The 27275-nt window shown below is 38.0% G+C and overlaps 1 protein-coding gene across 2 annotated transcripts; it reads right to left on the bottom strand.

Moving 5' to 3' along the window:
• Nucleotides 1-1834: 1834 nt before the first annotated feature.
• On the bottom strand, nt 1835-27247 carry LOC115600834. Of its 2 annotated transcripts, XM_030470216.1 has the most exons (7): nt 26943-27236; nt 22997-23160; nt 20953-21075; nt 18854-18901; nt 16390-16478; nt 14777-14869; nt 1835-6249 (listed from the first exon to the last, which is right to left on the bottom strand). In XM_030470216.1, exons 2-7 carry the CDS (start codon nt 23106-23108, stop codon nt 6061-6063), a joined length of 654 nt encoding a protein of 217 aa, XP_030326076.1. In that variant the 5' UTR covers nt 23109-23160; nt 26943-27236; the 3' UTR covers nt 1835-6060. The 2 variants fall into 2 exon arrangements, with proteins under 2 accessions (XP_030326076.1, XP_030326077.1); XM_030470217.1 differs by lacking the exon at nt 14777-14869 and having other exon boundaries at nt 26943-27247.
• Between the last annotated feature and the right edge of the window lie 28 nt (nt 27248-27275).

Raw genomic sequence — 27275 nt, forward strand, 5'->3', positions numbered from 1 at the left:
TCACTGTGCCACTTAGGCAGTTAACATGATGTCTGTTGAGGAGCTAAAGCTTCAAATGACCGGTAACAGATTTAATTTCTCTTGTGTATGAACACATACCTGTTATCTTACAGGTAATCTTACACCTCAGGGCACCATTTCACTTCGCCTATCTTATTTGCAGTTCCCTGTACAATTGTAGAGTAACCTGGAGCCAGAGGGGAGCATAGGCATAAGAGAATTTGTTTAAACATACCATTACAACTTCTTTGAACTGTGATTTGCACTCATTTGGGAAACTATTGGTACTATGATAAAAGGGACTTGGGACCCATGCTGAGATTTCAAGACATCACCCTCTGCTCAGCTATGTGAGAACTACAGATTTTTACCTGGGGTTAGTGTACTTAACTCTTCTATTTGTTGGTTTTCTATAGGAGGGAAGGAATGCACATAGAATCATGATATTCTTTCTATGCTTTATTTTCAAACCTTTTCTTTATCCCCCTCCATTTTATACCTTTTTGCTATTTTTTTATGTATCTTTCTGCTCTCCATACTATGTCCTTCTGTTCTCATCTGTTCTCTTTCTCTATATTTTAATCTTTTATTTCAGTCCCTTTTGCTAGACTTTTCCACCCCCTTTTTCAGATACTTCTCATATTCAGTCTCTAAAACACTGTAGAATCACTTTACTGACAAACTGGCAGCAGGGATACATTAGACAACATTAGTTTTTCTTATCAGTGTCTGCTAATCACTTCAGTTATTTACACTGACAACAGTTAGGCTTGAAGCCCGCTACACCAACTTGAGTAGAAAACTGAAAATCTAGTTGCTTTATCTTTTTAAATAATTTTACAAGTAAACAGTGCAAATGTCAGTTTTGCTTATGTAGTGCGTAACAGGACAGTCTTAATGTTACAGAAGATACCATGCCTGTCAGCCACAACTTCACTCTCTGTAAGAAAAAAATCTATTTATTACAGGAATCAATTATTCTGGTAGTAATTTGCATAACTTGTGGAATTTAGGTAACACTTGTAGCTAGGTGTATTAGATTTTCTATTCTTTAGCAGTATTAGAATACGTAATATACATTCTGATTTCTTTCATAAAATTGTAGTTTATTCAGTGTTTTTAATAGCTAGCGGGAAGAGGAGGCGTTCCTCACAGAACTGACCAGATTTCAATACTACAATGCTTACTGTATTTCCTGAGATTGTTCAAATATTGAGAAGACTATTATTGCAAGAAAAACTACACCAGAAATTATCAGGTAAAATGACAGTAACTTTTAAATTAATCTGATAATAATGTTGTAATTAATTTTTATTTTCCGAATGAACACATGTTTTCCTTATACAGTTTTCTGCTTTGAAATGTCCTGTGTGTTTCTATTTGAGTTTTCTGGAGATCAAGAGGGAAACTTTCACTTGTTGTATTTTTTTTCTGACACTGAATGTGTTTTCCCTTGCGCTCAAGCCTGCATGTCGTCATGAAAACATTGTGCTTTGGGATGAAATCAATGCGATTTCTTTTGCTTGCTTTAATGTGGCTCTTCTGTATGTTTGTGTAGGTTGTTTTGTATACTTTTGGTCCTTGGATTAAATATTCTGTAAATTCTAAGACACTGCAGCTGCCTTTGATTCGTAGAATCACAATATAATGTACATATTGTAATAATACCCTAAAGGTATTTCATCAAACTATCTGCTCAAAGCAGGCCTACCTTCAATGTTGGATGAGGTTGCACAAGGCCTTGTCCAGTTTTGAAAAACTCTGAAGATGGACACTGTCATCACAAAACCTGTTCCAATTCCTACATATATATATATATATTTTTTTTTTTCCCCCCTTTTCTTTAAAGACAGTCAAAATCTCCCTTGCTACAACTTGTGACAACTGCCTATTTTCCTCCACTGTGCACCTCTTAGGAAAGCGTCGTTCCATCTCTGCAATCTCCCTTCAGCTGGGGAGTGAAGAGTCACCCCTCTTATCTCCAGGCTAAACAAACCCTGCTGCACTAGCTTCTCCTCCTCGCATGCTCCATTCTCCTAAACATCCCTTGCTCAGCGTTGCTGATATGCTGCAAAGCCCAAAACTTAACACGGTGCTGCAGATATGGCCTCGCAAATGCCAAATAGAGGGGCAAGTTTTCTTTCGTTCACCTGCTTGGCTGTCCCCTTCAGTCATTCCCAACACAAGAAATCTAGGCCCTACACTGGTTGGAAATAAATATCAAGGTTTGGAAAAATAAATTTTTATTTTTATTTTCAGGCTGCTGAGAACTTATTCGTAACTTGCTGCTGTGGTAAACTTTGGATCCAAGGTTGTTAGAGCCGTTCACCTGAATTCCACGAGATGGTGCTAGAGAAGGACGGCTTCTATGAGCTGTATGTTAGTAGGAGATGTAGGTCGGTTGGCTGCTGTTTATCGTCCTTACTGCTAGTTAACCCATGTAATTTGCCAGAGACAATGAAGAGAGTAGCTGGTACAGAATCTGCTCCTCTGCAGCTATTCACATGTACAGGGAATATGAGGAGTTGCATTTAAAGCACACAAACATTGAAGGAATTTAGCCTGCTTATGACTTCTTTGGTTAGACAAATTTTGGACAAATAGAAACAAAACCAAGATGACATTTTAAAAATCTCTGTTTATACACACCCTCTACTTCAAAATTCATGCCACATATATCTAAAAGCAGCAACACTCAAACAGAATACTCTTCTATCAAAATCAGTGGGGAACTACAAGATATATATATATATTATATTTATTGTAATGTCAACAGCATCACATCATCCTAGCTCAGAGGAAGAAGGCCCTTGACTTCAGACTGAGTAACTGCAAGGGTGAGAACTTCACACCAGGGAAGAGGCATAAACGAGTCTTTGTCTGTTGACGTGTTGTGTTACTAAAGATTCTCAATAGGAAGTGCATGATTTGGATTACTTACAACAACAACTGTTGCAATTGCACTAGTGCTAGATTGTAAAGTTTTGTTTATACTGTAAAAGCATTCATTAGACTAACAATTTTTAATTCTAATGTCTAGCTCTTTCATCTATCCATAATGAAGGTGGTATGTAACAGTATTTATACTACAAACATATTTCACGGCTAGTGGGGCTTGCTGCCAGTCTCTTGCTTTAACATAGGACGATTGTTCTTAAACTCACACTTAAATGCAGTCATTCTTTTACCAGTTTTCAGTGTTTTTCACTGTAAGTGATTTTATTTTTTTCACTGTAAATGATCATTCCTTCTTCATGGCTGAAAGAACTCTGGTTTCCTGAAAAATTAGCACATAGATCCTGAGACAATATAGTACCCTGTATTAAATACATCATTTTGGTTAGCTTTTGTCAGATTAACTAGCATAAGGATCACGTTATTTATAGTTACTGATGCTATTCTCACAAGTTTTATTCTAACAAGTCACAAACACAGTCGAAGTATTAGAAGTTATATGTGAAGAATACTTGCATTAAATTGTTCTGCAGCAAACAAAACATGGTGTTTTCTTTAAAGCACAGCTTTTGAAGAGGAGAAAAAAGAGCAAAATGTTTCTATTAGTATTTTAATACCTATCACATCTGCTAAGTAAAAGTTAAAGAATATCAGTTCTGCTTTGAAAATAAACTGCAAAATAGTAATTATATTTCAAATTCAACTGTTAAATGCATTTGATAAATGGTTTTTGTATTCTAAAGTGTTAGAGGCTATATTTTTCTAAAAGACTCACTGGTTCATTCTCTGCTTTTCAATTAAAATTTCTACATGCTTTCTGACTCAAAAAAGAAAAACTTATCTGCCACTAATGAGACACTCAGGTTAGTGGGAATATGAAAATGACAGTTTGAAGAGTTGTATGAGCAAAACAAGAATCCAGGAAAGATTAGGATCAAGGAAGTGATAACTTGTTTTTCTGTGTACATCTATAGTTACAAAGCTGCCTGAATTTATAGTGTTTCCTGAGAAAAATTGTAAAATGACATTACTATCTTACATCTCACATCTGAAACTTTACAAAATTACCACTGCTGCTTTCCATAAGGGCTTTTGTCCCTTAAATGGTTAAAAAAAAATCTTATTTTTAGGGTAGATAGTAAAAGTACAAAATTCTCCATAGAACCATGATTTCAGTTTTATCTATAAAAAAGATTCAAAATTCACTGATGTCAAGGATACTTTTTTTGCTGACATCAGTAATGGTGATTTCATTAGTATGCTTTGTATGTGCTTTATGATGAGTTGTCATCATTTCATCAACTTACCATCTAGAGAGCATGTTCTGTAATTTAGTAAGCTGACCACATTGCCAATAATAAATGCAGACTATGAAGTGTTAGTGTATCAGATAGTGAAATGGGGTTGGACTAGACGACCTTTAAAGGTCCCTTCCAACCCATACTGTTCTATGATTCTATAAATTATTATACCTGATACATAACTGAATTTATTGTGCAACATGATAGATAGTGCTACAACAATTTAATACTAGTGTAACGTATGCTGAAGTCAATATCTAGAATTTGGGGTTTTTTCTTCCCACTGACTTTACTGAACTCTTAACAGATCCAGAAGTTATGTTATTTAGGGAATACTAAAAAGCTCTCTTCTATTCAGGCAGCATTGGAAGTAACAGATTGATTTTCACTGTTTGAAGAACACAAGCCCAGCAGTGAAACTCCATACTTCTAGTGGCGGGGGGCGGGGAGGGAATCTTTTAAGATCTCACAGACCTTTGGAGTTTGGACTACTATAGGTAACTGCCTTATTGTAATGGGCATTGGTGTGATTGACTGGTGCTAGGATTCCTATTTCAGGCATGCGTTGTTGATTATACTTACACAGAACGGTTCCTGCAAGTGCTGTGTAGCTTATAGGTTGTTCCACTGCAACTAAGCGACAACCTCTTGGCATGGGTGCATAACGTTTGTCATTTATACACATACTTGCATCAAATGACGCCTACTTGCATCAAATGACTTGCATGCAAGAAAATTGCCACAAAATCACAGTGGCATTACATACACAGCAGTGGAAAATCAGATCTTTAACACCTAGAGATCCTGATCACTTTTGGTTTGTCTCCCCTTGTATTACAAATGTTTTACTCCTTGCAGGGTACGGTCTGTGGACGTTTAAGTGTCAGCACCTTACATTTCACACTGACAGACCCTGTTGCTAAAAGGCAGGTGCTCCTCCAGTGTACTACACACAACTGCCTAGTTTTTACTTTATTCAGTCATTTTGAACATGTCATTCTTTATCAGGTGTTGCTCTGCACTCTGCTTTTCAGCTGAACATCACTGTGTTTCACTCTATGATTCAGAAATGGAAGCCAATATGTCACAGCAATTTTCTGTCGGTGTTCACAGGCATGTGCTATGCCCCATCAGTTCAATGTGCCTCCCTCCCTCTGCCTGCGCATCGTGAGTCTGATGCTTAGTGTACATTTTCTTAGAGAGCTGCCATGCAGGATAGATGCTGAAATTGCATAATGGAGTATATCGGCTGACATGGAGCTACAAGGGCAGAGAAATTTGCCTATCCTTCAGCCTCTTCCTTTGTTCTCAAACCTGAGATGCCTTTTCCACTCCTTTCCCGAAGTCAGTCAGTCAGACAGGACATACACATATCCATTTAATTACTTCTAAATGTTTTCTTCTCAAGTTCAGGTGAGCTTATAAGAGACATTTTAAAAAGTGAAATGTTTACCCCACAGAGAACTAACTGTGCTTAGTGTTTCATATCCACGTATGCTTCCTTTTTCTTCCTGTCTTCGAAATATCCCCTGTGTATTTTTCCCCTTCCAGAAGAATTCAGCTCCTTAAAAGCATAATTGTGCAGGTAAGACAAAAAAAGACTGACCAGTTAATATGTTTTTCAAATTTAGCCCTTCTCTTTTCCTATTGAAAGTACAGAAATAAAGGATGATACTCATGCAAGGAAACTACAAAGAAGTAAAAGTTAAGACAGAATGGAAATTAGCTGATCTCAACATTCCTTCTTTTCTGTTAACTTATTATAGGAGTTGCTGGGCACTTAGGCCACTGCAAGTTAGACAAGTTATTTTTCCTGTAAATATGACACCCTGAAGTAAAAATTTTTGTCCTTATTGGGTTCTTTGTTTTCCAGCTTGCGAATATCAAGTGAGTCATCATTCACATACAGGTAGTAACTTGTGTCTTCATAGCACTGGAACTGCACTGAATCTCCTTGGTAATGCATGATGAAAAAGTGATTATCTTCACTCAGCTATGAAAATACACAAAGGAAAGAATAAAAGTTGTATTTTAATAGGTTTCCATGTGACAAAAATTAATGTATGTTGCTGGCTTGTTTTATTTTGAAAATGCTTTTCTCCAGTAACACATATTTACTAATTTTTAGATAAATCTTTTGCAATACATAATCATTTTGGCACAGACTCTGTGATAACTATGAGTAAAATAATATCTGCCTCCCTCAAAGGACTGTGTATTTCCATATCCATTGCTGCATTCCTTTGCTTCATAAAAAGACCAGCAGTTTTCAACTGCAGCATACCTGTTATTTGGCTCATTTAGGATTTTCAGCTGGTTATTTTCTTACCACAAACCTACCCTGTAAATTGTCACTAGCAACAAAATGTCAATCCACAGTTTTCTTGCTTCTGCTGGAGTGAAATTAGAATGTTTGGGTCTCAATTACTTTTAAACAATTTTTCTTTTACCTATGATTTTTCTCTCCAGTTTCCAATACGCTTTTTTCCAGATGATACATTTTTGGAGGAATGACTATTGTCAAAACAGCCTCTCTGTGTGTGGGAATGTGTTTGGGCTCTCTAGCCACCTCCAAGTGAGGATGGAAAAACAGTTACCAGAAAACACTGTGCCAGAGTGTGGAAGAGTGTGTGCTGAGAGGTAGCCTCTGAAACCGCAACAGCTGGGGGCTAGCAGCCCTGTTAAATCTACAAGAACAGGTAAGCTCAGGGTACTGAGGAGCTGCTGAACCTGCCCAAGGCCTCCAGCACAGACTGGCACCCACAATGGGTCATGGTAATCCACACCACACCCAAGAAAGCAGCGGCTGCTATAGGAGGGCAGACTACAGGGCAGTGTTTGTAACCGCACTCGCTGACAGGACGGACTTTGTGTGTGTGTGACCGTGTGCACAGCACCCTGGTGTGGGTACGACCTCCTGCACCTGAGTGTGCGCACTGAGTGAGGGAGTAACTGGCAAGACTGCGTGAATAGTTACATGCTGCTAATAGTAAGAGCTCAATTAACAAACGATTAAGATTTATGTTTCCCCCAACTCAACCTCTTGTTGGGAGCAGGGAATTTATAATATCTTTTGCAGAAGACTGAGATGGTAAATGAATGCATCATAATCTAATTATTTTATCTTCCCTTTTGAGTGACCTAGTTGAACATTCTCATCCTACCCACAGGACAGTTCTACAAATCTGACCAGTCTGGTGTATTTCCATTGTGCACAATGCTGAAGGGGACCTCTAAAGTAAAACTGAATGCTTGGGGAAAAGGCTTCCAGCTGTGCTGGAGATTACAGCATTGGCAATAATTCACCCTTCCATAGAAGGAGTAATGTGTCCTTTCAGCCATTACGACAACAGGGGATGGAAAGAAAATGTCCTGCAGTTATTGTAGAGTACATAAAAGAAACTTGAGGATACACCTCCTGTATTAGCAAAGATATAATAGGAAGCAGCTAAAACATTCTGTCCTGATCAAGTCAGTGTAACATCAGAGTATCTCCAGCTTCAATTCAGAAATTCTGTTTTAAAAAATACTATTAAGAAACTTGATGAAAATTTGTCTTTAGGAAAGAAATACCTATGAGGGACTCAAAAAGGTAATACAGACATACAAATGGAATAAAAGAATCTGGTGGCTTTAGAGAAAAAAAAAAAAAAAAAAGAAGAAAGATAACCTGCAGAAGCAAGGAGAGGGATTAACCTGTACAGAAATTCAACCTAGAGCAAGGGAGACTCCAATGGGATCTGGTAAATATGAAGCCAAAATTAGCTGCCCGCAAAAGCAGATTGAGATGCAGAAATTAAAAATACCTGGTGTATTTTTCATCCTTTCATCTGCATGAAAGGATGGAAAATTATACGGAAATTAAGAAGATGATTTGGAGAACGATATTGTGTGACTGGGAGGAGAAAGAGGAGCTGGGAGTAGAAGCATACCCAAACACTGGTAGGGCTGGGCGCTGTAGCACATGGTTAAGAACAGGTGTTTTGCAAGAAAACATGATACAAGTAATTTTCTATTATGGCCTGCTAAGAAGGTTGAGCAGAAACCCTGGACAATAGTTAGATAAACTATAGTTAGATAGTTGGTGGACTATAGTTAGATAAAGTTCATCCTGAAGACAGCTCCTATGGCAGCCTGAGAGATCATGCACCAGTTCCAAGAAAAAACCCCAACTGGTCTTCAGTTATAGATCTGACTATTTCTTTGCCATTGCACTAAATGAAGAACCAATTTGCATTTAGGTTTCACATTTAGTGACAAAAAAATACACCATTGCTCATGTCCCACAGGCGATTGACAATTCACTTGCAATAACATATGTATGCTCATGTTAAAAAAATGCTGCAAATGTTGTCTTCACAGGCTAAGCAGAAAAACACTGTCTTATGGAATAATATGTCAGTGGTGGGAGCTGCGGAGAAAGATGTGAGAGAGCAGTTTCCAAGTTTTAAAATAAATAGACTCAAAATTATTTAAAATCCATTTGAAAAAGGCAAGATGAGCATAACCCCAGGCTAAATTAACTCTAAAGCAGCTAAAGATAAAAAGGAATGGATATGAAGGCCAGCTGAAACAGAACAAATCATCTTACATCACCATGGCACAAAGGAGTACAGGGCACACTACAATCTACATTTTGCCTCAGATGAAACAAGGCAATGTGAAACAAGCACATGATCAAAAACTGCATGAGGCATAAAATAAGTGAACCAGCAAAACTGAGCTGCCATTCCAGTTGCACCAATGAAGCTACGGACCTTGGGAAATATTACAAAGTAATTATAAGGCACTTTGAATCTGTGATTAAAATGGGGTTGATGACACACCAGTGTTTTGGCTATTGCTGAGCAGTGCATGCACAGCATCAGGATCTTTATTTTCCACTCTGTCCCGATGAGTAGGCTGGGGGTGGGCAAAAAAGCTGGGAGAGGACACAGCTGGGACAGCCATCCTGGACTGGCCAAAGGGGTACTTCATGCCATGTGTCACGAGGAGCCATAAAGACTAGTGCAGAGGAAGAAGAGGGTGTGGATATTTTTGCTTCTGAAGTGGCTTTTGCTCAGAGACTGGCTGAGCAATGATCTACTTATGGGATGAAGTAAGTACTTTGGCATCACTTGGGGTTTTTTTACCTTCACATATTACAGTCTTTATCTTGACTCAAAAGTTTCTTCACTTTCACTCTTGCTATTCTCTCCCCTGTCACACTGGTGGGGAGTGGGATTGAGTGAGTGGCTGTGCTGGGGCTTGGCTGCTGGATGCGGCCAACACACCTCAGTGCTTTTCTTTCCACAGATGGTCCTATCCTGACAAGTGGCAGGGCTGTGGTTCCAGCCCTGGGGCAGTTGATTCCAGGCGTGCTGGATATCCTTCCACATGAAAGCAAACTGTGGCCCACACTCTGCTGCCGAAGGGATCAAGAAAAATGCTTCAGCAGTCTTAGCTGTAGCATACACTGCCACTTTTGACTCCCATTCATATTGGAGCTCTGGACATCTGATACAGCAGCACTCGGTGATGCTATGACTTTGTTCAGGCCAGAGTAGTTAACTTCCACACTCCATCAGATTTTCACACTGGCAATATGGAACTACTGAAGGGTGAGTGAACTTTGCTGACCATTCCTTCCATCTCCAATAGATGAACCAAAACTTTCTGAGCCAAAAAAAACCCCAAACCCTCAAGCCGCATGCTGGGTTGATCCTAGCCAGCAGCAGAGCACAGTAAGAATAGCATTGTCATTTCTGACAAGGTCAGCAGTTCTGAACCAAAGTAATTCTGTGGACCTCACTTGCCAGATTTTGCCTGTTTGGAATTTCATTTTCTTTATTTTGATCTATTTAACTGGAGTAAAGAGTAAGTCCCACAATAAGATACTGGAATCATTGAATGGTTTGGGTTGGAAGGGACCTTAAAGATCGTCTAGTTCCAGCCCCTCTGCCATGGGCAGGGGCACCTTCCACTAGACCAGGTTTCTCAAAGCCTCGTCCAACCTGGCGTTGAACACTGCCAGGGATGGAGTAGCCACAGCTTCTCTGGGCAACCTGCGCAACAGTGAAAAACTTCTTCATAATATCTACCCTCTTTCAGTTTGAAATCATTCCCGCTTGTCCTGTCACTACATGCTTTCACACAGAGTCCCTCTCCAGATTTCTCCTAGGTCCCCTTTAGGTATATGACCACTATAAGGTCTCTCCTGAGCCTTATCTTCTCCAGGCTGAACAAGCCTGACAGTCTCGGCCTGTCTCCATAGCAGAGGTGCTCCAGCCCTCTGATCATCTTTGTGGCCTCCTCTGGACTCACTCGAGCAGGTCCACGTCCCTCTTGTGTTGGGGGCCCCAGAGCTGGATGCAGTACTGCAGGTGGGGTCTCACAAGAGCAGAGCAGAGAGGCAGGATCACCTCCCTTGACCTGCTGGTTGCGCTCCTTTTGATGCAGCCCAGCATACGGTTGGTTTCCGGGCTGCAAGTGCACACTGCAGCCACGGTGTGGTCATGTTGAGCTTCTCATCTCATCTGCCCCGACCTCGGTGCAGGATCTTGCACTTGGTCTTGTTGAACTTCATGAGGTTTGTGCTGTCCCTCTGGATGGCATCCTTTCCCTCCAGTGTGCCGACTGCTCCACACAGCTTGGTGTCATCAGCAAAATTGCTGAGGGTGCATCAGTCCCACTGTCCATGTCATCAACAAAGATGTTGAACAGGATTAGCCTCAACACCGACCCCTGAGAGACACCACTTGTCACCAGTCTCCACTAGGACACTGAGCCATTGGCTGCAATTCTTTGAGTGTGACCACCCAGCCAATTACTTATCCACCAAGTGGTCCATGTGTCACATCCATATCTCTCTAGTTTAGAGACAGGATGTCATGCAGGACAGTGTCAAATGCTTTGCAAAAGTCCAGGTAGATGACTTCAATCACTTTTTCCTTATCCACCAATGCTGTCACCCTGCCGTATAAGGATCTTTCATGACTATATAGCTAACCTCTGACTTAATTTGTCTGTCTTGTTTAGCTTCATCTAACTATTCAGCAAACTAGAGAGGACCCTAGAATAAAAACTCTTAGAGCTCTGAATGGAGCTTTGAGAGTTGCAGCCTTTCAGAACTCAGTCCACCCGGGCTGGAGAATTCCAGTCAAAGTTTTGGGAAAATTACATCCAGTTATAATAACCTAATAACCCTGTGTTATCCACCAAGGAAGAACACAGAGAAAAGCAGCCAGATCTAGTGATAGAATTCTTGACTTCAGTAATCTTTTCAGCAAATGTGTCAAGTTGAGAAGGAATTTAGGAGGGGTATCAACTGAGAAAGGAAAGAGGAAGGAAGATTTGAAACTGAGGGAAAACTGAGTGCTGCTACTACTTAACAATAGTAGCACCCTAGAGCTGTGAGGGTTAAGTATACATATACAAAGATCTGAGTGTGATTAGGTATCATGAACAGTAAAATACTATGGTTGGACCAGAACAGAAATACCTCTGAAGGGAGATAATACATATATGTACTGAAGTAGATGTGTATTTCTCTGATAACCAATATATAATCACTAAACCCTCCACTTCTGGAACATAATTCATGAAAATGATAAAATAAAACATTAAAACCTATACCTATATATAACAACACAGCATGTGATCAACTTTCCTTAGTAATTCCCTCGTCTACTATTTTCCCCCCTCTACTCCCTCCTCCTACAACCTGTTTAGCTGTCTGTGCCCCAAGGATACAGGCCCACCACTGCTACTACATGGCTGCACAATTTTGGTCCAGACTTCTAAGGAAACTGCTAATTTATGAGACAGCCTGAAAGAAGAAAGAAGGGCTGGCAACAGTACCAGTCTAGTTGAGAACTCCAGGTCAAATCAAGTCATTAATGCCAACAGTGAATACTAAGTAAAACTCCCTTCAGCATCATGTGCAGGCTACATGAAGTGACAATGTTTGTAAATGTAATCTTACATGTGCTTAAAGAAACTGCATTGGCTAGTGGGAGAATTATGCGTAAGGGATAGGAAACATCCCATCATTGGCAGCATGTTGTAGGGAGATAGTTGTGAAAACCTTTTCTTTTGTGGAACTAAAGGGAAATACTGTTCTGTATCTCTTAATTCATCCTGTTGTGTGGTTAGCTGCATTTGCTTATATGATACCACTAATTGTGATATGCATGCTCCCTTATAGAGTTAAAATAATTACCATTATAAGTAAATGTGAGCCTGCTCCTGAGTAAACCACTGGGGTTGGCCTCTCTGCTGCTGCACCAGCTGGGTGACCACAGGTGTGTGCACTGCATGAGGCAGTAACTGCACGTACAATGCAAACACTTTTCCATTCTTACCAGCATGGTGTTGCAATAGATACTGGTCGTGGTCTGTGTTACCTTCCTTAATGTTTGATCCCCTATCAGAATAAGATGTTATTATAAAATATCATTTGCTGTTACAAGCTGTGATTATTTTATTACGTTAATAACAGCCTAATTACTAAAAGAAGTTTTAATAAATATTGATTGTGAACTCTGCCTCCATAAGCCTTGCTTACAGGAATAGAAACTTACAGCACTATATGCAACTCTTCCTGCTGGTGTAACAGCAGGCTCCACAGATTCTTGTGTTTCTGGTAATTCTGCTGGAAGCCTTCCAGTAAGAAGAAAATGCCTCTCTTTAAGACTTACCGTGAAAAGCTAGCAGACTAAATATCACATTGCAGCACCACATAGCTTTGTCATTGACACGAGAAATATTTCTCCATCTCAGTCAATTATTCCCACACTTTGTCATCCTAAGGTCAATGGAGGCTTAATTCATCACACCAGAAATTATTAATAAAAACCTCCAGAAGGTTTATTAAGAATGATTCAGACCTGATTATGATTTTGCCTCTTGGCCTAAGTGGATGTGGTTCAAGTGCAGGCTGCTGGTTTCTCCTCACAAAAGTGAGTAATATTGTTTTCAATTCTACTTGAAGGTATCCGCAAGAGACCATGCTGAGTAGATCACTGTCTGTCTTGTCAGGTAATGAACAGGTTCTCAGAATCAATTTTTGATTTTAATTATCTGTTTAGAAACCCAGAGTGATAAATAGGTCTCTACAGGCAACTGTTACACATCTTCTTTCCAGCTGTCCCCCAAACTTGCAGCCATCAAACACTAATTCTTTCCCTATGAACAGCTCCACAGAAAAACCATACATCTTTCTAAAAGGGTATGAAATACATTTTAGAAGAAAGTAGTATGACTGTGATTGTTTATATCATACAAGGAGGCAACTAGAAGTTGTCTTATAAATTTCCTAAACTGTGTTGCTTTCTCCTTGTATGTAGAGCCGAGGAATGCAAGTACCTCAGCAGGAACTTAAACTGAACGACTGACATGGATTTTCTAGGCCCTGTAAGGAGGAGATTTTTTCATTAATCAATGAAAAAATATACAGCACTGTAGCTCATACATTGAAAGACCATTTCAGAACGACTTCAAAGAAGAAATTACAAGAAACTACAAGAAGTTTCAGATTACCAGAGTTCCTTTCTGATCTAGGAGAAATTCCAGCAATGTTAGAAATACTAGGCTGGGAATTTTAGGTTTTCAGTGTTTCACAGTCGCTATTATGAAGTTCTGAAATCCATCTGATCCTAGGTAGCTTTAATGTTGCTCACTGAAATTGGAAAGACTGTCTTTTCAATCCCTTGAGTAGCAAATTCCCTGGACTACTATTATTAGATACATTTCCTTAGGTTTTCATTTCCTCCAGGTTATAATGTCTGTCTAAGGTATCTTATAGAACAAGTAAAGTACTTTTTCTATAAACTACTCATTGTGTTCACAATGTTTTATCATTGGCTCTAGAAAAGAGCCAACAAAATCAAGCTTTGGTCACAAAAAAATGTTAAGAAACCACCTGGCTACCTGTTTTTCTATACACAGTGCATTAATCCTGGTTTATAATCATCTGCTGATACAGAATTCAGTTGGAAAGTATTGCAGGAACTGCTTGCTTTTAATTTCCTATTTATATTAAATTATATATACTTTTTATGGTTTTATTACTTCTCAGTAGTTTTTGACAAATGGATTTGCTATTTCTTTAAAACATCATTGTTTTTGTAATCTGACCCTTCTAGACCTGCTAATACACTCACCCAGATTTTCTACATCTCATCTAAGAATTTGTACCAGGTGAAAACTATTTCGTAGCTTCCTGTATTTTATATGAGCATAATACTACAAGAAACATATCTGTCTTTCATGTTTTAATTGAAAGTCAAATATTTTTCCTGTACATTAAAGGGTGTACTCATACATACATACATACAAGTCAAGTCAAAAGTACAGAAAATTTCTTATTCTCTTTTTTTTTTTTGAGGAAAATACCAAAGATCAGCTGAAGTAGGAAAGTAAACAATGTGTCACTTAATGAGTAACAACAGGATGCATTTAGCTGCACCTCTTACAAAACTATATTTGCACACACACTCTCTCAGACACACATTTTTACATGTTTGATCATAATTAGATACCTGTTTGACGTCAGGATCTTCATGGTTGCATGTTTTCATGTCACATCTTTCCACTGAATGATAATCTGGCTCTGAACAGGATGCTTTTAAGACCTGTGTTTACAACCACCCAGATTGGTAATTTTGTCCTCATATTTAGCTCTTTTAATCCACTGAATATCATATTAATTATAAAGAACACTCTTTTTTAAAAAAATAAACTCCATTAACGATTAAATTCAAATTATCCAAGATTAACAAATGGTCAAGCTTTCAAAACTCATCCATGAATATATCTCTCTTTTACCATTTGCAATGGAAAATGGATTGGGTTGAAAGCAAATACCAAAGACATTACTTCAAACTGTTTAATGCCCAGATTCCATTTTGCAATGCAGCCAAGACTGAACCATGTTGTAATACCAAATACCAAAACTTTATCACAGATAAGGAGACATCTTCCACACCAGAATTCCTGTTGAGATTAAGAAAATTATTTGTATTCTGCTGGGAAAAGAAAGGTCCATGATCTTTCAAAGTTTTTTACATATTTGGAGACACTAAATATGTCTGTCTTAATTTTGGGGTAAGAACTGCTCTTAATCAAGTAAAGAAACATATATAACCCAGTACTTTAAAATAGGTGATTGGGAAGTAAAATCCATTAGGGCTCAACTCTCAGTTCTTTCCCTGATTTGGCAGAACACCTTTCAAACAATTAATTTGTTAAAATGTAATCTCTGAACTAAAAGAAATCCTTTTAAAGCGATTGCTCTTTCTAGGACAGAAAGGAAAATCCCAATGGGTTAGCAGGCTATAAATATAATTAATCTATCTTACAACATACATTTCCCAAGATCATTTCAGGAAGTACATTTTAGGGAAAGTCATCTATGAATTAAAAGCAAACGAAAAACATCAAAGACTTGATTTGAGGAAACATTTGGCAATTTATACCACCATACATGGCCAATGTTAGATGAAGGGTCATTCTTTATCTCAACATAACCTGTGTAAACAGAGCTTCTTAGACCTTTGCCCTGGTTTAGAGGGTAAATTCCAACATAGTGTCCTTGCTCAGGCAGATTTTAACAAAGGTTATAACCCTCCAATATGGAAAGCTATCCTTGCCTGCTCTTCCTACTATAAGCAAACTTTCACAAAACTGGAGAAAATGAGAATGCTCTGACAACATATGGTAAACATTTAGAACAGGATACCACATTCAGCTGTATTTTCTTTTAATCACATTCCTTATCTTGTAATTCAGGCTGATTGAGAGAAATATATTTCCCCTCTTAAACTTATCTCTTTCCAAGACAGCATTCCTGTTCCTTCCTCCACTTTTATTTCTTGCATGTTCTCTGGTTAAGAAGCCTCCTGTCCTTCCACAGACACTGGAACCAATATCCCTGGCTGTCATCTAGTGATAGTAGCCAGCTATTTAACCCAATAAAGTAGGTTATTGAAAAAATAGGATTTTTTTTCCCAGGAAGTATAGAGGGACTTCGTCAGAAGTTGTGAAATGTGGAAGGTGGTAAGTAAAGGAAAATTAATTTGAAAAGGTCTGTGGGGGAAATTGTCCTATAGTAAGAAAGAGCACCCATAAGTTGCAAAGGAAATAAACTTCTTACCTTCAGAGAGAGACGCTTCTTACCCTTGCACAATAGCACAAATTCATTAAGCTTTGATCTCTGAGTGAGGATCACCAAATTTTTAGAATCTGTTTTACATAGAGGAGAATATTGTAATAAAATATGTATCACTTCGTAAAATGAAGAAGAGCTGTAAGTATTTTGTAAAGAGACAACATTCAGGTTCAATTTGCATTGATGCACATAGGACTGGTAACAAATATGATCACTCTTGATATCATTCTCTTCTGTGAAGCATGTAAAGTCTATGGATTTATGATGCTTTAAATTTGCCATATATACACTTTATTTTTCTGTATTTATATTTAACTTACAGAATACCAGTTATATATTAATATATAATACGAACTACAAAGGCATATCTATTAGTACTTAATGCATACATGTAATATACATGCTTATGTAATATACCTGACTATGCATACTATGGAAAATGTAGAATTTTTTTCCTTTTATTCTCTTCATGCTTTCTAGGAAAAAATCTTTCCACTTTCATAAATGTGGGTGTATTGGATTTACTTCCTTTTCAAATAACACTGTTTTTTTCAGCTGCAGGAAATCAGAGCATATGAATATTACAGGATACCCCTCAGCCTGATAAACTGACAATAGTCATTACCGTACAAAGGCTTCAGCAAAAAGTAGATAGGTCAATGTACCCTTTGTCAACTGACAGGGCATACAAAAGCATTATGCAGCAAAGCCCATAACATTAATAATTATCCAGTGATGCTGTAACTGTCTGACTGCCTTGCAGATTTACTTCAAATAATACGTCTTCTGCTTTTAAAAGTACCTTAGGTGTACTGTTAAAGACAAAAAAATAATATAAAAGAAAGTAGCAGTTATCTATATGTCCATCACTGCAGCAACTGAGTGCAAACTTTACAGAGGTTGGTTAGTTATAAATGAACAGTTGGAATTAAGGAGATTTTTCTTTTTTTCGTATCACCTAAGGTATTTTTTAGCCTTTGAAGGACATTCAGAATCAGCAGAACATATTAATCCCACCTAACTAATCTTAGCTGCTCTAATCCTGGCCATGATTTTGGTTGCCCTAATTTACCCAACTGTAATGTTTTTGTGGAAGTCTTCTGAAAGAGTTTTGTCTGACCCAGCTACAGCATGAAAATAGCATAAAAATCCTTGTTAAAAATCAATACACACTCCGGGCTAGTGTATTTCACTCAGTTTACATGTGTGTTCAGATAAATGTAGCGGAATGTAAAAGGTCTGAAATTCTGCCATTGTTATTACTTTTTGTGACACCAGTTTAGATTGCCTCAGCCACAACTGTCCAGCTCCAGCTGTAGCATGTAAGAGGCACATCATCAGGCAAGAGAGATTTCATATCCAAGTTGAGAGTGTTCTGGTTTAGAGGTAAGAGTGGCAACGGAAGAGATGCAGGAGTCCAGTCAATTCACCAGGGACACATGTCAATACGAGTTACATCCTGACTATCCTTGGCTTTCTCTGTCTATAGAATTTACTGTGACTTGCTTATTCTTTGTTCAGCTTCAGTAAATCCAAAGGAGTCCAACTGTTTCTGTCACCTCTACAAAACATGACAAGTGGTCTATCAGGCAGACTCTGAATGGCAAAGAAAGTAAGGAACCTTCCCATGACTTCATACATGATGCTTCCGCTCTCTGATGGCCTTTGGATGAATTACTTAGCCTCCGTGATTACTAAAACCTTACCGGAGTCTAAGGGGCAATTTTACAGATTCATGCAAAGGAAATGCTTTGAAATTAACTATTACAAAAAAATAATTCTTGCTTGGGGTGTTCCTGAAATGTGAAGCGTTGGAATTTGGGAGGGTATCAATATCTTACACTGTAACCTAGAAATCTCCATTTGGCCATTGTTCAAGGTGCAGTACTGGACCAGACAGATATTTGCTCTCATCTTCTTACAGCAGCCCTTTATGGTTGAAATTGGAATACATTTCTCCTCTACTGGAATACCTGGAACTAATATATCTTAGATTTTCCCAGTAATTTCTTATGCTTCCATAATGTTCCAAGAATGTGTTTCCTCTTCCTTCATTTCATTTTGGTTTTCCTCTCCTGTTACAACAGGTATTTGCTAGCTAAGAGCCATATGTCTGCAACACAGCACACTTTTTTCTTTAAAAAAAAAAAAAAAAAAGTATTTTCTAGCTTGTACACATTCTTTTTCCTCATATACAATTGTCTTCAGTCCAAGCCATTACTTGCTAAGGCAAATTTTGTGACTTCATAGATTTTTTCGTATAGAACACAGAAGGCTCTTTAATTTTTAGAGCTGTCCAGCAACCTGACCTAAATGAAAATCTGGTATAATATGTTACTCTTAATGTCAAGTCTGCATCTAAAAAATTACTTTTCCGGCTCTCAAGCATGTCTTCAATACCAGACCCTAACAAAGAGAATGATACCTTTTATTCTAACAGAAGTCTTACCAGTAACTGCTGGTTCATTCCTCGTAAACACGCTTAACCATGCAATATCTAAAATAAAAGATATTTAATAAATATGTGGAATTGTTCAAATTTAAAAACATTGCAAACAATCTAAAGAATTGTTTTAAAACATAATCTGAAAGAGAGTGTGTAATAGCAATAGGCATTAGACTTCATTTCTTGCAGGTTTCTGAGTTCATATAACCCCAGAAGACTGTGCAGTTAGACTTGTGAACAGGTACCCTGAAGTCTGAACTCTGAGGCTAATAAATGTATTGCTTGAAGAACTATCTTTTGCAAAAGAGAACGCACCTGAGAAAACAGAGGTCAGTAATGAGATGTAAGGCCTAAAATGCTATCAAAGAGAAGTCTGAAAGTCTTTGGCAGCAGGTGTGAGGATCCTAATAAGAAATGTACAAGATTGGAAAATAACACATAGCAATAGCAGGTGGTTTCTGGCTTTTCTAACATCAGCCTGAATCATGTAGCCAGCTATCCGGGAAAACATGACTCACTTCAGGTCAAAGTCACAAACATCCAGGTTACAGCTGGTTCCTAATATGATGTTGTCTGAACTGTTATCATCATGAATATATGTTTGTGGTGATTGTGCTTACACATACAAGACTATCACATAGCATTTTCTTTTTTTTTTTTCCCTTTCCTCTAGGAACATCAGTATCTTCTACCTCAGGATTGTCATACTAAGAATCTATTCACAAACTGCTTCTGTTGTATACCTACACAGATTTTGGTTCTGTTCATAAAATAGCAATAGTAATTGTATGGGTTATTTCAAAATTCTATGAAGTTATCAAGTAAAAGATACTTCAAAAGATATAAAGCAACTTCAATACATTATCATTGCAGCTGTATTATTTAGAATTTAATAGAATAAAAATAAAATTAGTTGATAAATATATCAAATAAGCCTTTCTCTGTAGCATATATAATGGACTTCCCATTCCTGTAAAAGCTGGGGTTTTGTAAGAAATAAAGTTTCCATAAATTGATAGCTATCTTAAAGATTTCATCTTTTTCCAGTATTTTGGGTAGAAATATGGTTTACTGGGTTTTTTTCCTCCCTGTTTTCACATCTCTGGAAAATGTATAATTCTAGAATAATTGCATTTTTTGCTATTTGCCTCTTCTCTACCAAAAGAATAGCCTCTAACAACTACTGCTGTGATGTTACTTATGATATGATTTTTTGTGTCAGAGAAGCTCCACTTGGGATGAGTTCCATGAAAAATAAAATAATCCCCAAAACTCAAAAATCTCCTCTATTTTTTTTCCCATTTTGCCCCTGTCTCTGAGGATTATCTTTGCTTCCAGTGTCTTCATAGTAAGTATCTAGACCTTCAATTGACTCAAATGGGAGTGAACAAAATAATCTTATCATCTAAATATATTAATGATAATACTGTACATATTGTAAACTGGAATAAAAGTTTTCTTATATCACTATTGATATTCATGAAGATGCAATATAATGTTGTGTTTACAGAAAACACAGAATCACAGAATCGTTTAGGTTGGAAAAGACCTTAGGATCATCTAGTCCAACCATTAAGCTAGCACTGCCAAGTTCACCACTGGACCATGTCACTATCACCACATCTACATGTCTTTTAAATACCTACAGGGGTGGTGACTCCACCACTTCCTTGGGCAGCCTGTTGCAATGCTTGACAACCCTTTTGGTGATGACATTTTTCCTAATGTCCAATCTAAACCTCCCCTGGCGCAGCTTGAGGCTGTTTCCTCTTGTCCTGTCGCTTGTTACTTGGGAGAAGAGACCAACCCCCACCTCACTACAACCTCCTTTCGGGTAGTTGTAGAGAACAATAAGATCCCCCCTGAGCCTCCTTTTCTCCAGACTAAACAACCCCAGTTCCCTCAGCTGCTCCTCATAAGACTTGTGTTCTCTAGACCCTTCACCAGCTTTTCTGCCCTTCTCTGGACATGCTCCAGCACCTCAATGTCTTTCTCGTAGTGAGGGGCTCAGAACTGAACACCATACACACAACAGTACATTAAAAAATCTCCTATAGTACTACACATACCATTGGTGAGTTTTGGTATAAAAAGCACATTACCTTCATGGGACTGTGAATCCTTGGTTGATATTTCATGGTGACCATCTTCATCTATGTCAAAATGCACTGTTTTTGAATCTTCAGTCAGTATATAGCATTTCAGTGTTTCTCGCAAACTAAATGCTAATCAAAAATGAGATGTAATTAATTTTACTGGCAACAGAAAAATGGTAAAATTCCATATAAAAAGATCAAGTGTATTTTCACAGCAATCTTTGCTTGGCAATCTATGTATACTTGAACCATGAACAGTACAGCTAACATATAGTAGAAATTATACAGTGGGCTTAACCAGCTGTTTGGGGGGTTTGATGGTGGTATAAAGAAGTAAAGCAAAGATTTCTTTTCTGGGAAGGTTATGTCAGTGAGAAGAGGAGATGTATGCTGAGCCTTTTGGGAAGTTCATATGTGCAAAAACTTGAGCTTGAAAAAGCGGCTTCCAATCCAAGAGCTTGAGGGATAGTGTAAGAACAGGGATGTGGACAATCTGCAGATAGCTGTAGTGAAAGAGATTATGGGGATGGGAGTAATTTCAACCTGAGAGAGGGGGTCAAAATTAGCAGCTGGCTGGTGAACGAATCATTTTAGAGTGGGGGAAAGACTCCTGTGAAGAGCCAGAGGTTGTGCACAGAAGCCCGCATACAGAGATGTATGGGAAAAACACAAAGTTACAAGTTTTCATTCTGAGGAAGAGAAGAGGTGAAAGGGAAAGTATCTCTGCAGCATACTGTTTCTAGTCTAGTTTCCTTCACTTCCTAGTTAAGTTCTTGCCTTTTTCCCAGTTTTGCACTTTGAAAATTGGATCTGTATACGGACAAAATTTCTAGGTTAGAGTGCTTATGGCTACCTAAAATAGGAGCATTTATTCTAGGGACCTGATATCTCTTACTGAGAAAAAACACAGGTCTTTGTAGCTAAAGGCTGTCTACAGGGAAATGCTTCCCTATCACTAGTGAACACAACTGTGCTATTCTGGATGTCAGAAGGATCTAAGTCCAAGACGCTTGGGTGTCTGACACCCAAGAATATAGAATAACTATAAGGCACCATGCTGATTATGTTAGGCCAAATATTGTTTTCCTGGAATAGGTTTTCTACTTTCATATTCAGTTAAGACATTTCCCAGACCACACAGACCACACGGGGTATGCTGTGAGATAAACAGTCCTTTCTTTGCCAGACCAATTAGCCAAGTAAAACAACAGGATACTCAAAATGCATCAGCAGTGACATAACAGTCTGGGAATGCCTGACTTCACAAAAGCTGTATTACTCATTTTATATTGATGTAACTCCTCTGAAACATCTGTATTTAAGCAGACATTTTGAAAGAAATAGAGTTGTTTTCAAGAAGCTTTCTTTCCACCCTGTTTAGGCTGAGCAGAAGCTCTGCACAGAGTCAACAAAAGAGATGGATGATGCACATCCTGACAGCCTAAGTCACACCCTCCAGAAGTGGCAGGTCTGACACATTCTGTGTTGCACCTTCAGCATCATGTGCATAGCTCATCTATGTGTGGACAAAGGTCTTCTCTTCAAAGGCCTTTGAAGAACTTCATAACTAAGGCTACCAGGCTTCCAGAAAAAAGATGGATTGTTCTAAAAAGCAACAGGGCAACTACAATAATCAATACAGCAAACCTTTTAAAAATTGTTTTATAACAGTTATAGTGTAAGAAATCTATTTCTAGCTAGAATCACAAATAGTAGTACCGTGCCCAAAATAAAACAGCAGGCAGGCCTGATATGTCGTTCACTCTTGTCCAGGGAGGTATAGATGTACTATAGGAATTACTCATCTGAATTTGAGGTGTGAAAAATCTAATGTCACTATTTTGAGGAGTATTTCTGTACCAGTTGTTTTACAGGCAGCTTTCTTGCTTGCTTGCTTGCTTGCTTTTTTTTTTTTTAATTCTTATAGATAATTTCATTTTTTACCTAATTAGAGAGAAGCTGTTCCAGATACTTAATGTGGTTGCATTCTGCCTTGGGTTGGAATCGTCTTTCCAATATTACAGACATAGCTGTCACTTAGGAAAGTTACCTGACTTTTTGGAATCTGTTTTTACAGTTCTCAGCAGAGCTTTCCTCTTAACAGACTTCCTTCCACGGAAAGACACTTCATACGGCTTTCTGCGGCCTGAGCGGAGAAGCATTGCAGGAGCACTTGAAAAATCCTGATAACCCGAGTTGCTTCACTTTTCAGTCCTGAAGCAGGAGTTAGAACTTGTCAAAATACTTCATGTATTGATTGCAAAGCAAATTTGCAAAGAGTATAATTTTGATATATAACAGTTAAAGGAAGCAGGATAAGCTCAACAAATGCTTGTCTGTCTGCATGACCCAAGCCTATGTCTTGCAAGGCAAAAACGGTGTGTTTCCAGATAGAGTAAACCAGTTACCTACCTATACTTCCACAAAGATGCAGGTTATCATGGATATGGCTGTGTTGAAGGAATATATTTTTAAATACTTCCCCTTAGATAAAATATAAGCACTTTATGTGACTTCAAGTTAATTTATTTATGCTTCTCAATCAAAGGAAGCAAGCTACATTTTCCAAGCTGGATTGAAAAATTATATTCCTTTTTTTCTTCGGAATATAGTCAAAGATAATTTTCAAAGTGTTCATAAGTGATTGAAAATTATGATAACTTCAACACAGCATAATCTGACGTTCAGTAAAGACATGCAGCCATACTGCAATCTTAAACCAAGGTTCAGGAAATGTTACCACAAGAATGAGGACTGGAGTTTGGAAATTTGAGAAGTATATTAGAATTATTAATGAATATTGTAAGTTACCAGAGGAAAAATCAATCTCCTACCATTAGCAACCATTCATATTTTCAAATTATTAATCGTTACTTTTAATTCAATAATTTGACTTCAGTGTGCTTTGCATTTTTTAAAATAATGTTGTGTTTGTGACTATATTTACAAAAAATAATGCTCTTCAGTTTTCAAAGGCTAGATGAACAAAAGGGAATTAAGTATTGTGGCGGATGCAAGGCACGGACTCAAAGCATCTTCATGAAGCAAATCACTTTATTGCCTATTGCTCTAGCTTTTATACCATTCTAGCAGAAGATAATTTTAGACTATTGCTCTACCTTTGATACCAAGCTAGTTTTAGCACATCATGTTTAGTTCCTGGTTTACAGTTTTATTTTACCCAATATTCTTCGTTGTGTCACAAACAGTCCCAAAATAACCAGCTCCTTATCTTTCTGTTCTCCTGCTCCTGACAAGCTGGATTGCTCTGCTTAATCACACAGTGTACTTTGCTTCTTTTTTAACTCTTTCTTCTCCAGCCAAGCAACTACTTCTCTTGGGCAATAATCAAATGGTTTCCATTCTCTCCTACAAAGTATTACCTAGGCTACATACCCTAAAGAGGTGTTGGTGTCTAAGAATGGGAACTACGTTGATTGAGGAACCACACAGGCAGCTAATGAGATACTCTGAAGGCGCAGCTTAAATCACTGCATTTCAGGAAAGCTAAGGACCTTAATTTGGTTTGAAGAAAGGGAAATTGGAATTCTCATCTCTACACACTCTGCTGAAGTTAACTGTTTATGACAACAGTTTATGGCAAGTGCAGACCAAAAAACCCAATGAGCTTCATTTTGTCTGGTTCCCTGCAGAATGAACCAAGCAAAAGTGTGTATAATTTTAGCCCCATGCAGCTTTGCACAGTATAACTAAAGGTCAGCAAGGCCAGAGGCATCATGGTTCTGACACAAGTGAATTGATTTGTGAATTCACTCCTGGGGGAGGGGAGTTCTGTCTTTTGGTTCAGTTCAGTTAATTTCACTGATGGCAGGATTCCACTTTGAATATTTATGTGAAAAGATAGAAATTAAAGAATTCTGTCCCTGGCAAATTTCCTGTTACTAGACAACAAAGGCTAACTAAGGCGCTTCTTCACTCTTTTGGGCTCTTTAGTTACAACTAAAAGTTCAATTAGGCTACTGAAAAGTGAAACATTTACTAGAAAGCATTAACTTCCTAGTAAAGATGTCTCATTTTTCAAATGTCTGATAACTTGTAGTCAAAGGTAAAAAGTAAAGGCTAGGTCTTCATCTTGCTGAAATTGCCTTACCACTGAGCATGTTAAACAAACGAGAATGCCCTCTGTAGTTTTCCACTAAGTCGCTGACTGGGACCTTCCCTTTGCAAACATGTAACTGAATCAGGCCCTGCAGAGTATGTAGGCAGTAACACCAGTTTGTGAATCTTGAGAGATGTTAGTGCACTAGGTGTTCAGCATTCACGAAGCATCAAGACCTTGTTAGAACTAGGATGCTCAAAAACAGGCATCTAATCCCTTACAGAACATTCCTACTGAAAACATAAGTGCAATTGAAGTTCTTGATCAGAATTTCTGAAGGTCCCGATTCCTAATTTTTATACCCAGTAAAGAAGTTGAGGAATTGTCTTCTGCTAGATTTGCCCTTCATATACTGCAGTGATTAATGCCAATATATATTGAGTTAGTCCTAAATGCTTAATGAAACGTTTTTGGGTTTTTTTGAGAACCAATGTGATACCATGCAAACCATCTAGATTCAGAGTCTTGCATCCACACTATTTACATTCCCCACTGCAAGAAAAGAAGGACAATTACAAGCCAAGACCCTGAAGAATTCCTGAAGACGGCAGGCCAGTTCAAAGAAATTTTCAGAACCTTATTTAGGAAGTGGATAAATTCTTAGGAAACTTTCTATGAGAAAGGTATACAGGAAATCTTGATGCTCTGAAGGACTGTACTTAATTATTTCAGCTTGTTTGAACAAATAGAAAATGGAAAAGTCTGTGGTAGAATTTCACCTCTGTTAGCTCTCCAGAACAAATAAGGCTCTCTACAATAAATAACAAAAGCTTCCATAGCTTGAATTTCCTCACATGTCCCTTAAGACTGAGTCCCATTTCAATAAGCCTTTTCTCTCATGTCACTACTCCCACTTTTTGCATTCTTACTCAGTTTTAAATGTTGTGTGTCTCTCCCTATGTCTTTTTTTTGTTTGTTTGTTTTAATATCTCTCATACCCATTTCTTCAGTTTGTTTCTCTCTTCTGTAATGTATATGGTGCTTGAAGATGGCTAGGAAGAGCTGGATACTGTTCTTGGCTGCAGACGTACTCAACCATCTTTTTTTTTTTTTTTTCAGAAACTTGGATCTGTTTTCTTTTGTCTTGCATATAAGGTAAGTACAAGGGAAGCAGAACGCTCAAGCTATAGCTCTTGCAACTGCTGAAATCAGATATACTTGAGCACATTTGTAGCCAATGGCAACATGATCACTGTAAAAGCAGAGGGAGTTTGAAATTTTCTCCTGCTACACAGAGTATATAAATTCATTTATATGAAGGCAGCAGAGAAAGTCTGTTGTATAGTTTCTCTTGCCCCTCTAGCGATCTAATTTGTTCTTAGCCATCATTCTCTCTTCCACTTAACTACAGATACATCTGATCAAAAAATTAGATCAAATTCAGTACATTAAAGCAGAATTTAAACTTTTGGAGTTCATTCCCATGGTGATATGATCCGAATATTATCTTATACTGTTTTGGTACCTTGATAACAAGGTATGTCTAAGACTGCTAAAGGGTCAGAACTCTTTTGTCAAAATTTTGTCAAATGTATTGGGTTGCAGCAGACAGTTCTGCTTCCAAAGAACATAAGGAGCTCCTCCAAGGTTGTTAAAATTTAACAGTGGATTAAAATGAACTTCGCATCCTTTAGGTAATAAAAAATAAGGTTATCATCTCTTTCAAATCAGACAGACTCTATTAAATCTATAAACTAGACACAGGAATATATAAAAATAGACATAAACTAGCCTAAGGAAGAGATTTCAGAAGAAAACTCTGAAGTCAACTGAGAAAAAAATCACTTTTTGTTAGAATCTTAACAAGCAGTCTGATAAAATAATTTTAAATTGAAGCCTATTTAAAACCCTGCTGTAATCTTCTGCTCTTGCTTACCTTATTTTGCCTCCTATTGTGTCTGCTTGGATACTTCTACTCAGCAGAATGCTAGAAGCAGCTCTGTTACAGCCAATTTATTGCCTGAACACATGGCAGGAAGCCAGACCTCCAAGTAAAATAAACGTCCCACGTGAACCCAGTCTTTTAGTTTTCTACATTCACTTACGACACCAATATTCTTCTGGCTCTAGCTGCTGTTAGCACTTCAGGAGTGCTGGAAACAGTAAGAACAAACTTTTAACTGTCTCTTTCTCTAAGATGCCACAGAAGATGTCTTTACCTGGAACTCCAGGCAAATTTTAGCCGTTAGTTCTGAATCTGCCTGAATAT

Source organism: Strigops habroptila, chromosome Z (genome assembly GCF_004027225.2).
Source record: "Strigops habroptila isolate Jane chromosome Z, bStrHab1.2.pri, whole genome shotgun sequence".
In the NCBI taxonomy this organism is placed as follows: Eukaryota; Metazoa; Chordata; class Aves; order Psittaciformes; family Psittacidae; genus Strigops; species Strigops habroptila.